General features: G+C 37.6%; 1 protein-coding gene across 10 annotated transcripts in view; it reads left to right on the top strand.

Annotated features, from left to right (window-relative positions):
• ablim3 (actin binding LIM protein family, member 3) overlaps positions 1 to 13,777 on the top strand; it is a 108,467-nt gene that overhangs the window by 28,265 nt on the left and 66,425 nt on the right. For all 10 annotated transcript variants that reach the window (XM_017698386.2, XM_037540593.1, XM_037540592.1 and 7 more), the window contains exon 3: positions 12,216 to 12,399. In XM_017698386.2, the coding sequence (XP_017553875.1) occupies positions 12,216 to 12,399 (184 nt within the window). The remainder of the gene's footprint in view (positions 1 to 12,215; positions 12,400 to 13,777) is intronic.

The following is a 13,777-nucleotide window of genomic DNA, read 5'->3' as shown; positions in this document are numbered from 1 at the left end:
AGCTACTAATGAACTGGGTTTGGTGTGTTGGCTAAGGAATAGCTAAACCTACTGATGCCCTGAAATGAAAATTCTTGACCAAAAGCGAAGTTTAGGACATATTCAGCCAAATATCAAAACATGAACATAATCGTACTGACAATACATCAAGGGCAAAAATTGCTGTATTTGGAAAAAGAACTGAAAAAGATCGAAAGAGGGTTAACTTAATAGTAAACCTTTACTAAATAATAGTTAAATAACATTAATATGAACATGTAATGTTTTGTTTCTTTTTTACTGTTTAAGCAATAGATTATCACAGGGCATTAAAAAGCCATTAGTCTCCACTGCTCAAAGTGCGGCAGACTGTCTGAGGTAAATTCTCAGCATTTCCTGATCCTTTAAAATGTCTCGATGGCTCAGAACAGTAGTAACACTTTGAAATGAAAATACTTAATTTCCCACAGGCATCTACAGCTGAATTCCTCAGTACTCCGTTGTAATGATGGCAATTCCACATTTTTTGTAATATGTAAAGTACATGTGATTTCAGGACGCTGATGTGTGACAGTCTCTCTGGTAGCATGCTCTACTATCAGCATGCAAGTCACCTTTGTGTGCATCATTTAAAGTGAAGAACTCCATGAGCGCATGTATGCAATAAAAACTTTGAAAACAAGAGGTGAGATTATTTTCTAAAGACATTTTGTTACACATTGTTGTGTTATTTAATATGTGATTTACATTAAAGATTTTCATTAAATCAAAAAAGTATGTAAGCTGAAGACCGAATAAAATGTAGGTCTAAGTTGCTGAAGACCATGTTGTGTTTATATCATTGTTAATTTGTTGTTGTCCGTGCTGTTAAGCTCAAGAGAGCAAGAGGGAAAAACAGCTGTTTTAATCGCTATTTCTAATTGATCTCATTCAATCTTTAACTCATTTCTCCTTATCATTCAAATCATTTGTTAAGTGATTTTGACCGTTTTTTTCTCCATTGTCACTGTCAACCATTTTCAAACTGCATTTTATTGCGTCCCTAGTCGAAACCTTGTAGTGCAGTGGGTCAGTGGGACTTGAGTTGAGGACCACTGTACTACAGGTGAACTTTGCTTCTATTGCACAGAGTAGAAGTGATGTGTAAGACACTATGAGCAAAGCTTCCACCAAAGCATCTTCGTGTTAGCTTATATATAAGGGTTCTTTTTTGTTACAAGCTTTGGTGCTTGTTGTTGGTACTGCATAGAACTCCTTTCAAAAATGTTCTTTTACTAAAGAACCCTTGAAGAACCATCTTTTTTAACCATCTTCCTTTCTGACTTTCATGCTTTTTCTTCACATCATGCCCCAGTAGTGACAGGCATCAAGAGAATTTGATCCATGTCATGACACTAATATGCCACTCGATGTTTAATTCCATGACCTTCCCCATCTTGATCAAATGGTTGACCAAGTGACTGAGAGCTAGCTTTGGTTCTTAGTCCAAAAGTGATGGCATTTTTCAGTCTCCAGTGAGATTTCCACTCTAAAAAGTTCTGGTTTTGCTGCAGTACGAAGACATGTTTGGGAACATTTGTTCTTAGTAAGCTGTGCAAGCATTTGAGCTTATATTCTCTGCCCTTTAGGACCAGTCAAATAGGAATCATGACTGAGTCATGCTCTTTTGAAGCAATGCTTGTTATAATGACCATGAAGAACCTTAGAGAGTTTGATAATCTTAATCCATTGTGTCAAACTCAGTACTGCCCTGTGGTATAGGAGAATGAGACAGTAGCTGCAGCTCTAGACCAGATCACATGACCCACTGGGTCTTTGTATCCACGCTGGAGGGGCAAGAGTAACCTCTGCTTGTCTCTCCCTTTTGGCCTTTTGTTATTTGCTGTGTCCGACCCATAAGCTGCCTGCGGCTCCAAATCTGTGACACAGCTCATCCACAGTCTCAGAGCAGCATGCTCAGCAGGCCGGCCTGTTGAACTGCAGCAACCAAACAGGACACTACCGAGAATCATCAGCCAACAACAGCCAGTCTGAGAGTTCTGAGGCAAAATGTTGAAAATGTCTGTGTTTTCTATGAAGACAAAGAAAGGGCAGCAAAGCTGAGCATACTGATCTCAGTAAGAAATGTAGAGTCGTTGTTTTCACTATTTGTCATCTGTTATCTGACAGCTGCAGAAATACAGTCATTGTATCACTGAAATAATGCACTACTTTGCCATTCCGATCCCAGTAATTCTGTCTGAATATGCAGTAAATTATTCCAAGGAATCTGGGTAGTTTTATTTGTTAGAAGCCATTGATCGTGTGTGAAAGGAAAACTTATCACTGTCTTTTCTAAGAGTTAGAGGGACTGAAATGTCTCTGAAATGAGGCAAACGGCTGTTATCCATTTTTCCTATGAACTCTGAAAGTCACATGCCTCAGAGTTTTCTGGTTTTCTTTCAGGGCTTCAGTACAGTTGGACCATTTGAAGCACTGTGCCATTGTTTTGTGGTTTATAAAATGTGGTTGGCATAGAATCAATCACACATGACTGCATATAGACAGACGCTCACACGCCTGCAGGCTTGAAATTTCCTTGCACATGTGGCCACATTGCCAAAGACCATAAAGACCTTTGGGAAAGTCTTAATTTTGTTAATTTTAGAACCAATACAGAGCTGTGAAAATTGTGTTCTCCAAATGTGACTTGCTCATGTATCAGTCATTGTGCCTATTTGCAATATGGTTATTGTGCCTTGCTCTTTTTGTGACTTGCAAGATGGAGAAGTTGCCAGGACATTTCCTCCAACTGCCAACTCACAGTCTTCCCCACTTCAGCACCAGTTTGATCTATCATGATGAAATTCATTCCTCCAGTACATCACTTTATCATTTCACATTCTGTAATCATTTACATTGACATTCGTGTTTATCAAACTTGCTCTTTCGGTTCTCTCTTTTGAGTATATGACATTGTTGCTCATTAAAACATAGCATTGATCTTTTATTATGCAGTAAAGTCAATAGTTCTCAGTTGTATAAACCGGTCTGGATTTAATTAGTCTCAGTGAAATGTGTGTTGCTTGCCAATGAAAAGCTTCATTAAATCTGTGAAGACTGGATGACAAGCAGACACCAGCATTTTGGTGCTGTATTTGAAGCATCGACTTAAAACTGTTATGACATGGCAATGATTGTGTCCACCATATTTGTGAATATTTTAATTTGTTCAGATGTGCTTCATTGGCATATAATACTGCATTAAACTGAATCAAAACTCAGTGCTTAACCTAGCACTGCGTTCATAAATGTTTTTCACATACAAGTATGGTACAGTTTAAATGGCCTGATCATGCCTACCAAGTGAACTGTACCATACATGAGTACCCATGCTGAATTTAGTTGCCCTTAATTATTACATAATCACCTGATCACAATTATTTACGCAGGCTGCCATTATTTTCACAGTTGTTAGCTTTTACAGTTATAATGAAGGGTGTATTTTCATCCACTGATTTGGAGCAAGAAAGCAGAAAGTACTTTTAATGCAACACATTGTGGTTCTTACTAAAAGTTCAAACAAAGAGAATTGCTGAGTACCGTTTGTTTATTTGAGCTGAGGCTTTGTCTGTCATCAGTTAGGAGCTACTAAGTATCAACAGCTAGAAAGCAGGATAGTCAGCCAGTCTGCCTGCTTTAGTACTGTACTGTAATAGTTGCAAACAATGAACAATGAAATTGCAATTATTTATTTGGCATTTAATTTCATGATTGTGACAGGATTGCATACCTTTCTTGGTCTTAAACATGCTGTGCTGGAACAGATGGATTGAGCTAGAAATGGTGCAGATTATTGATTGACTAAGTGCAAATTATTACACAATCGTCATGCAACAATTTCTTTGAAAAAAAACACTAGCTAGCTTGAATCACTGTCTGTGACTCTACATAAATCAAACACAGAGTAAAAGGTAAGTCAGAGCTTAAAACTGCTCCGCTGCTTTTATTTGTGCTTATTAGAGTGCTTGAAAAAGCACTCTATCGTTATCTCTCATAACTCTTCATCTTCATCTTTCACACTTCTCTGCGATTAATACAGCCCAAACCGCTTAACGTACGGACTCTGTTCAAACTGCGTTTCAAAGGTCTCCGCGCTGAAACTTGTGTTATGTATTTTTGGAGTCGATTGGATTGGTAGTTTTCAATAAAATTAAGTTTAAAAATTAAAAACCTCCCATAGGAATGAATGGCGGAATGTTCAGAACTTCACATTCTTACTGACATCGATGATGTCACAGCAGGCCACTCAGTCTCACAGTCACAGCTGTCACACAGGGAATCTGCTGTAAAATCCTTAAACTTTCACCTAGAAACTCCAGTTCAGTTTTAAATGTTAGAGAATCTTGTCCTTTCTGAAACTCAAATTCTCAAATTATCTCATAATTTTATCAATTAGCTTTAGAGTTATGAGCATTTCTTTGGCACTAGGCACAGAAAACTGCCCCATTCACTCCCATGTAAATTTCTCAAAATCAGAATCTTATTTCAAGGTTTTCTGTGTTTAACTTGTCATAACTCAGACATTTTCTTCTCAATACAAATACAATTCGCAAATCAATACAATTCAAATTGAAATCATGTGTGCCTGATCAGGTCTAATGATTAGAACATTCTCAATACACTTCTCAATACACACAACATTACACCAAAATAATCCTCACGGGGTCTTATCGCACACCATCAAGCCGGTTAAGTAAACATTTCCTAAGTTATGACTGTTTGTTCGGAGGGTGCAAATCGGGGTCAAACAAGGCTTCTCCACTAAGGGCTGCATAATAACAGAGTGACAGTTAATTTGAATGACTCCACCCCCCCTCACATACATCTCTCCCTCTCACACACACCACACACACACACAAAAACAGACACATACATAAGGAGGTGTTGTTCACCTACACAGAAACTCACACAAACACACACAGACTTGCAGCTCTTTTCAAGCACTCTTGCAGTTCCTTCATGAAATGCACATCTAGTTGTTAACACTATTGTCACGTTAGAAATCATATGACCACTACACTACCACTACAGAACACTTCAATGGTGTGCTGTGCATTCAGAGTTCTTTTGTTCAGTGGGAAATGGACACATAGTTCTGGGTTTGGGTTAGTAACTGTACCATGTTAGAAACAGCCCTACAACAGCCAAAAAAACAGCACCACTGTAGTAGTATGTCAGCACTACTGTAGTAATGCTCTTTGACACAAAAGGTATTTAGTAATTTAGATACAGTAATGTAAAGAAGTAAGTACACTCCGTTAAAAAAAAAAAAACTTTTTCAACATATTTGGAGAGACAGATATCAGATTTTCATTTAAACAGTGATGATAGATAAAGGTGATATAAAGTAAAAAGTGACACCTAAAATTAACATTATCGCATGCTTTAAATAATTGAAATGAACAAAAATGCAATTTTCTATGTGGAAAAAGTAAATACACCCCTAATTATATCACTAATTCAGATGTATCAAATTGAAATCATGTGTGCCTGATCAGGTCTAATGATTAGAACATTACTGGAGAATATCTTGGAGGAACTTGTCTTGTTTAAACCTCAGAAATCTGGCCTAGTTTGGCTTTTTGTTATTGGAGTATGTGGTATCATCCTGCCCATATCAGAATAGCTCTTTGAGTCCTTCAAAAAGGAAGTTGTAGTTTCCTGTGAATCTGGGAAGTGGTTTAAGAAGATATTCAAAATTGCACTGTCCGGAAGATCATCTACACATAGAAAAGATTTAAAACCACTGTCAACTTGTCCAGGCCAGGCTGCCCCAACAAATGTAACCTAAAAGCAAACCAAACCATGCTAAAATAAGTCACTAAGAGTCCTAGAATTTCGTCACAGTATCTGCAGGAAGCTCTTGCCGTAGATGAGTGCATGCATCTATCATTAGAAAAAGATTTGACATACGTTGGGTTTCACCAATAGAAAGCCTGTGCAGCCTAAAGGCAACATCGGGGCAAGACTGAAGTTTGCTGAAGAATATCTAAGCAAGGACCAGGATGTCTAGAACAATGTACTATGGATAGACAGTTGTCAGGCCATAGTACCAGAGGCTATGTTTGGCAAAAACAAAACAGCATTTGATCAGAAGAACCTCACACCAACTGTAAAGCATGGTGGTGAAAATGTTATAGTTTGGGGCAGCTTTGCTGCCTCAGGGCCTGGCCAACTTGCAATCATAGTATCATCTATGAATTCTCTTTCATACCAGAGAGTGCTTGAGAAGAATGTGAGACCGTGTGTAAAAAAGTTCAAGATAAAGAAGTGGGCCTTCCAACAGAATAAAGATCCCAATCGCACAAACAAATCCACCAAGGAATAGCCCAAAAGGAATATGTGGATGGTTGTGGGATGGTGTAGTCAAAGCCCAGATCCAATCCCAATAAAAGGCTGGGGGGATTTAAAATGGGCTGTACAAGCAAGTAACCCCTCAAACATTACAACGTTGAATGAATTGTTCATGGAGTAATGAACAGAAATGTCTCCCAGTAGATATCAGGCACTTGTAGACAGTTATAGGAAATATAACCTACAGAAAGGTTGTTTCTGCAGATGGGAGCTGTATCAGTTACTGAAGCTGGGGTGAATTTAGTTTTTCAACAAAAAAATGACATCTCACTTCTTTTTTTTTTCTTCTTTTTTTTAAATAAATGATTGCAAAGTCCTTCATTGTTATTTGTTTTATTGCATACCATTTATGTGCACACTTTAACTAAAGAGCAAATTCTGATAGGTCAATTTATATCAACAAAAAAGAAACATTTAATGAGGTGTATTTAGTTCTACATATGATTGTGTAAACTGAGATTGAACTTTTTTTAAATTCTTGCCTAGTACACCTTTAATATCAGGTGTAGAAATAGAATTAAGACTTTATTATTTCTTCCTTTGGTTGGTTTCAACCTTCTTAATGATTTTCTCCCACCTGTTTTAATCGTTAAGCATCAAGAACAGTTTCATCTTGTTTTATTTCCTGTGACTGCCTTTATTGTCCCTAATGGGCTGTTTATGTTTTGCAGGTGCAGCCCACACAAAGCAGCCGCATAGTCTTCATTTACAGTGTCTTAGTCGGTACCAAAATGAATTACGAGTGTAGGTGGCTTTGAATGAATGATTTACAGTGACACATTTTTCATAAGACAATCATGCCCAATTCTCTAGGCCAATAATAGCTGTCGGTGCTGGAATGATAGATGAAGGTGTGGGATATGTGGGTGTGTGTGTGCGTGTGTGTGTGAGAGAGCAGTATGCCAACATTATGTTGAGGGAGTACAGCTGAACTGAATGCAGAAAGAGATTTAAGGACATGATCACCAACCTGTTGAAATGTTGCTCATGTTAGACCTGTTCAGCACAAGGCAGGACTGTTGCCAGAGTTCTGGTTTTGTGTTTTCAAACAAAAGTGTACAAATTCATACAACATTCAAAATATTTGTATGTTTAGCAGATGCTTTTACACCTACCTTGTTTGGTGTGGACCTATCAAACAAGTCTTTAGTTTGGTTAGACCTCTACTCTGGTCCTCAATGAAGAATTGCACTGCAGTCTGGTAGAAATTGTGGGTTTTGATCTGCTCTCAAGTGATCCCTGGTTCAGTTCGCTGCTGGTGGGAAGACCTTTTGACAGAAGCCTATATCATTGTTTCAGCACAAGCTGCTGGTAATAACAACAGACAAGCAGCAAAATAATAGCGAAGGTATAAGATGGATTTTGACACATGGATCGCAGAGCATATTTTAAGCTTCAGACCTGGTTGGTTAAAAATCTGTCGTAAAGAAACATATTAAGTGAGATGTATTACTATTACTTTAATTGTGATACACAGAGACATTAAGCGTCTATGTGTTCCTTTTTATATTTTCATGGTGAGACTAACAGAGCGCTTGTATTTCTGGAAAATGTCTGACCAGTAAACGCCCACATGTATAATTTAGTGCAATTTAGTCGTTGCAGTGTGAAGAAAAAAAAAAAACAAATTAAAAAGATACAATGTCAGAAAAGCCCAAACTCTGGCATGGACAGCAACATTCTTTCCTATTTCGTTACTTTTATAATTAAAGTACTAAAACCAAAGAACTAAAATCATTTTCACTCAAAATATTGCAATACTATGTTCTATTGTTTTCCTACAAGCATCATTGTACTCTGCTAATGTCCATATGTACAATATGTAAATTCAGGCTATAGTGTACAATCAAATTAGGACCCATTGGCAGACCTCTGTGAGTATCTTGTTTTTCACAGAGCTTGATGATTGCTAAGTGTCTTTAAAGCAGATTATGCAATCACAGCACTTTCTCTGGCTTTCTCTTTCCATCTTGCACTCTCTTTATGCATCTCAATGCTGCGCTGAGTCACAAAGTCAGACTGGATATATTTGGCTCACTGCAGACTAAGGGCTCTTCGTGTGTGCATGTGTGAACTATGCATGTGTATGTGGATGGAATCTTACGTCAGCACAGGTTGGGTTTCTTTGAAAGTCAAGTACAGCAGGCTACTGCCACTAGTATTCTGGGTGAACTAGCCAGAAGGCAGTAGACAATGTTGTGAGACAGATTTACCTGCTCATGTGCTTTATTAGTTATACAGAACTTAGCCTCAGCGATAGGGTGATGTAATGGGATATCAGCAAGGACTGATAAGTAAGTCGATGGTGATGCTTTAAAGGTGAAGATCGGCATGTTGGGAAGGAGAACCGACAGAGAATTAGAGAGGACAGATTTAACTTTAAACAGCTTAATTAGTGTTAATATGTATTTTATTCCCTTTTCCTGTTAAAACAATGGGTTATTAGCAGAGCTTTCGATTTCCTTTGTACCTGTTTTCTTTTAATGTGTAACGTTAGTCAGTGTCCTGATATGTTGTCTGGCTTTCCAATATTGTGTGGCAATGCAGTGCGTGGGAAAGCTGCGGTGGATATCGATTAAGATGATCTTGGAGGGAAAACAGAAGGTGTTTTTGTTTTAAGCAATCCTCCTGCTTGCCTATGAAAAGGTTTCCAAAAAGAAGTTTTGCTTTTTAATGCCTGAATGTACATCTCTGGATTTTAAAAATACATTGAAGTCAAAACTTTATTGTGTGGTTGGTTAGTGTAGTAGGTAACACTTCTGCCTTCTACGCTGTAGACTGGGGTTCAATCCCCACCTGGGTAAACTCCCTATACCATACCAATAAGAGTCCTTGGGCAAGACTCCTAACACCACCTTCGCCTACCTGTGTATAAATGATCAAACTGTAAGTCGCTCTGGATAAGAGCATCTGCCAAATGCCATAAATGTAAATGTAAATCTTAAAGCAATGTCTCAGGCATCAGGCAGCATGGAGTACTAACTTTCTGTGTGGTAGCTTTTAGAGCCATTAAACTCTACTAAGAACTACCACTGTGAACAATTCTGATTTGGTAAATTTTGTTTAATTTTACATTAAACCACTCTGGATGACTTTCCTTACAACACAACAGGTTCAATATGAAGAAATGAAAAAAATAATTTCCATGTAATGTTAGTAGATATGGGGGAGGGTGCCAAAATTCTTAATTTTCCCAATTATTTAACAAGAAAATATTGTGTTCAGTGTGTGAGTGACTGTCTGTGTCTGTCTGTCTGCCCTGCGATGGACTGGCGACCTGTCCAGGGTGTATCCTGCTTTCCGCCCGAAGACTGCTGGGATAGGCTCCAGCATCCCCCCGCGACCCTGACGGAGAAGCGGCTTAGAAAATGGATGGATGGATGGATGGATATTGTGTTCATTATTTTAGGCCTATATAAAACATTATCATAGTATTTGAGTATTCGTCCCTGTACATTGCTACCGTTATAAGCGAAAAATGACAGAGCCCATCTTTCCGTTTTGAATTAGCCGTTAGCCAATTTCATACTTTTGGGGACTTTTTCTCCTTTGAATATGCTGAGGTGTTCAGTACTGTTTGTTTTGTTAGTTGATAGTTTAAAGAGAAAACAGTTGTCGCAGACATGATTGAGAAAGGGAAAAAGCCAAATGGAGGAACATCATTAGCTCCTAATGAGAAAGTGCAGCATGAGTCCTGTGCTGTTTCTTTTTGCTCAGATGAATTTTCCAGCGATTACATTCGCATCAGCACGAACTGACACATCTGCACTTCTCAGCTTTACTGGTAATGAACACTCCTCCATGTTTGAAAAACATTGTTTATGTTTTGCTTGTAATTCAAAGCGGATGCACTGTCTGCCTGACTTCACAGCAGAATCTAATCACGGCCAGAGCACAAAGGAGAGAGAGGCCTTCATAAAATATAATTGGTTCTACAACTGTTTACTGTCTGTGTGAAAGCAGTTTGCCTTGACATAAGGGCAAATGGTTGAAAATAACAGAACGCTATTTATTTTTATTTTGCCCATCTACATTACCATTTTATGATGTACTGTACTGTGCAAGAGACCGACTTTCACTTATTTCATTTCCAGTCAAAAAATCCTTTAAGTACAAATGTTTTATTTTTGAGTCTCAGAAAAAAAGCAGATTTAACAGAAAATTACAAATTCCCAAAATTCTAAATATAATATCAAATTGGTGTTTAATGTTTTCATTGTTTACTCTTCTGCAGCTATGCCAAAACTATTTCATCCTTCTAATTATAAAACCAGTGACCTCCCAACAACGGCTGTTCCTAAAAGTGTCACATTATTTTTGCTTTTAGAGAGACATTAAGCAACTACCCAAACACACCTTAGCTGCCTTGCACATTTCTTTCTCATGAGAATCTAAAATAGCTAGAGAATACACTTATGAGAATACACTTATCTGGGGATTAAAAAGTAATTAAATTGAAAAATTGAAAATGGGACTCCTAACTATGTGCAAGACCTGGTAGGCTACCAAAAGTACCACTATCAAATAAACAGTACTTAAAGTTTTCATTTGTGAGAGAGAGGAGAAAATTTAGCTGAACTGTTGCTTCAGATCTACAAAAGTCCACAAGTGTCTGTCCATCCTGTGAGAAGAGAACTGAACACGACACTCTCAGGAAAAAAAGGTACAGAGCTGTCACTGGGGTAGTACCCCTGTTGTCAGTGGGGTTCCCTCAAGGGAACATCTCAGTACCTTTAGTCAGGGAACATAACTGTGCAGTAATCCATTGACATTGTATTTTCTAAGTTGTATTGACTCAACACACCCCAACTAATTAACATGCTTTTTTATTTTATTCTTCTGTTTAAAAAAACATAAATATGTACTTTTCCTCTGGCAAAAACTAATTTAAGGTGCATAATTGGGCCTAACAAACACTGTTGATGACTATAATAAGGGAAAACATTGCACATGCTAGATACTAAAAAAAAAAGAAATTTCTATTTTGTTGCAGATTTTTTTTGCTTTTTTTTTTGGAAAATGAATAACTTTTACTCAATGGTTGTTTAGACTGGAAATGACATGGTGGAAATGAAAGGGTGGTCTCTGACTTTTCCCCAGTACTATACATAATACCACAGTGAACTACGTTCACTGTTATTAAATGCTGAGGGTGCTCGGTTAATCGACAACGAACAATTTATAGTACTAGATTGGGCTGGGTATCAAAATTTGATGCTTTATTGGACTGACTGATTTTTTTTTTGTCGATACTCCAAAATCTCAAATTTCATTCAATTCCAAATTTCAGTTGTTTATCATATCAGCATCTATAGGCCAATAGGCTTGCTTGTTTCAAAACCTACACTGGTGACTGGCTGTCTGTTTTACATTCTTTAAGCATGTTAATAATGTCAGTAAAAAAATAAATCAGTAAACAAAACCACTTCCAGCACCTCACATTCATTAGTGGTTTAAGCTCCACCTACTTTTGGTTGCATCAAAGTATCAAAGACATTGCTCAGGAATTTGTTTTAATGTCTTAGTATTGGTATTTTGATCGATCCCCAGCTCCTACTGCTGAGCAGTATGCTGTCTTTTCCGGTGTGTCACACAACAAAACTATTTTTAATTTTAGCATTACCAATAAATAAAACTTCATTGCAGTAAATTGCAGTGTGCGCCCTTTGTTGAGTGCACAAGCTTGTGTGGTTCATGTGAGTGAATTAATTTAATCTGCTAAGAATAAATTAATAAAGTTGTTGTTTTTGTTGCTCTCAAAAACATTAAAAATCTTTATTGGGACACCCCTAATTTACACAGTCCTGAATAGTGAAGCTCTGCTCCATCTCTCTCCACAGTGTGTGGCTGTGATCTGGCTCGTTCGGGATTCTTCCAGAAGAACGGCGAGTACATCTGCACGACAGACTACCAGCGGCTGTATGGTACGAAGTGCGACAGCTGTGGGGATTTTATCACAGGAGAGGTGGTCTCAGCGCTGGGCCGTGCATACCACCCAAAGTGCTTTGTCTGCAGTGTCTGCAGGTGAGTTTTTATGCCAAGGAGAGATTTCTTTACAAAATCACAATTAAAAAATCTTACACATGTGAAGTTGATCAGCCAAAACATGTCCCTTCTTTAGTTTTGCTCTGGAGCGATGAGGCTAATGTAGCTAGCAATTAATGGAGACAAACTGCATACCTAAATCATACCACACTGGTCTTAAACTGCAAAATGTTAGGTAAAATCACAGACTAGCTTATGCGTTTTTTTTTGTTTTTTTTTATACGGTAATTGTAAAAATGGTCAAAAGTACCTTGCATACTTAAAAACAGTAGTAGCAACCATCTTAAAGGGGAACTCCTATGATTTTTCTAAAACCTCTGCATAATTCAATGGTTGAGTCCATCAGAGTGGTTAGATGTGGTTTAAAATTTGTCTGTAAAAACTTATGGACTTGGATTTCTTTACAGTCGTAATGACAGAAACCAGACACAATACTTACAACACAAATATATACAACAAGAGATTCTTAAAGAATCTCTCTCTCTCTCTCACTCTCTCTCTCTCTCTCTCTCTCTCTCTCTCACTCACACAATTTCCCAACATGCTTTATAAGCTGTTTAACAGTAAATTAGTCCTCTCTAAATCTCTCTGTTCATTTCCCAAAAACAGCAATTATCACCTTTTTCGACATAGCTGTTGGGTTGTCTTTGTTTATATCAAAATCATTTATTTATTCAATAACTTTTCAAATTGGTGGAATTTTGTTTTTTCTCTTTAAAAGCTGAATATTTTCTGTAAATTTTCTGCATACCAAATGTCTTGGCTGACTTACTGTGTCTGGGTATGTTTATAGATTTTTCATTGAACAGTCCCTTTAATGGCCTTTTAACATGCAAGAGTGGATATCTACTAGTCATTCGTACCCGTGAATGAAAATGCAGCAGAACAAATTGAACCACACCATGTTTCTCATGAGGAATAGAAGCATTTTTCATGTCATTTATTTTAAGTTTAATTATGTTTTCTTGACTTCACACATTTGAAGTATTTAGAGGGATTTGTTAGTACTATCATTAACATCATTTGACTGGATCCGATTTCTGCTGTAAACATTATTAATCATGGGCATATAGTAGATTCTTCTGTGTACTGCAGAAAAGACGGTAAAGAATCATTAGAGAAAGTGTTCCTAAGGAACATTAAGAGTGAGGAAGGGCTAAAAGAGAGGAAAAGTTCAGTGAGCTGTTCAAAGTTCTGCAGTTGTACAGTGAATTCTAGGATAATGTCTGGTACTCATTAACACATAGACCTCTGAGCCCTTTATTGTTAATACTCTACATCTTGCAGTGCATCAGATAGCTTTGTCAGAATGCAAAACAAGGCCTGAAAGCAGAAGCGATGTAGGTTTTGATGTTCT

The sequence above is a fragment of the Pygocentrus nattereri genome, chromosome 8, assembly GCF_015220715.1.
Source record: "Pygocentrus nattereri isolate fPygNat1 chromosome 8, fPygNat1.pri, whole genome shotgun sequence".
Taxonomy (NCBI): domain Eukaryota; kingdom Metazoa; phylum Chordata; class Actinopteri; order Characiformes; family Serrasalmidae; genus Pygocentrus; species Pygocentrus nattereri.
The sequence above is the reverse complement of the archived record's forward strand: the minus strand, read 5'-3'. Positions and strand labels throughout refer to the sequence as shown.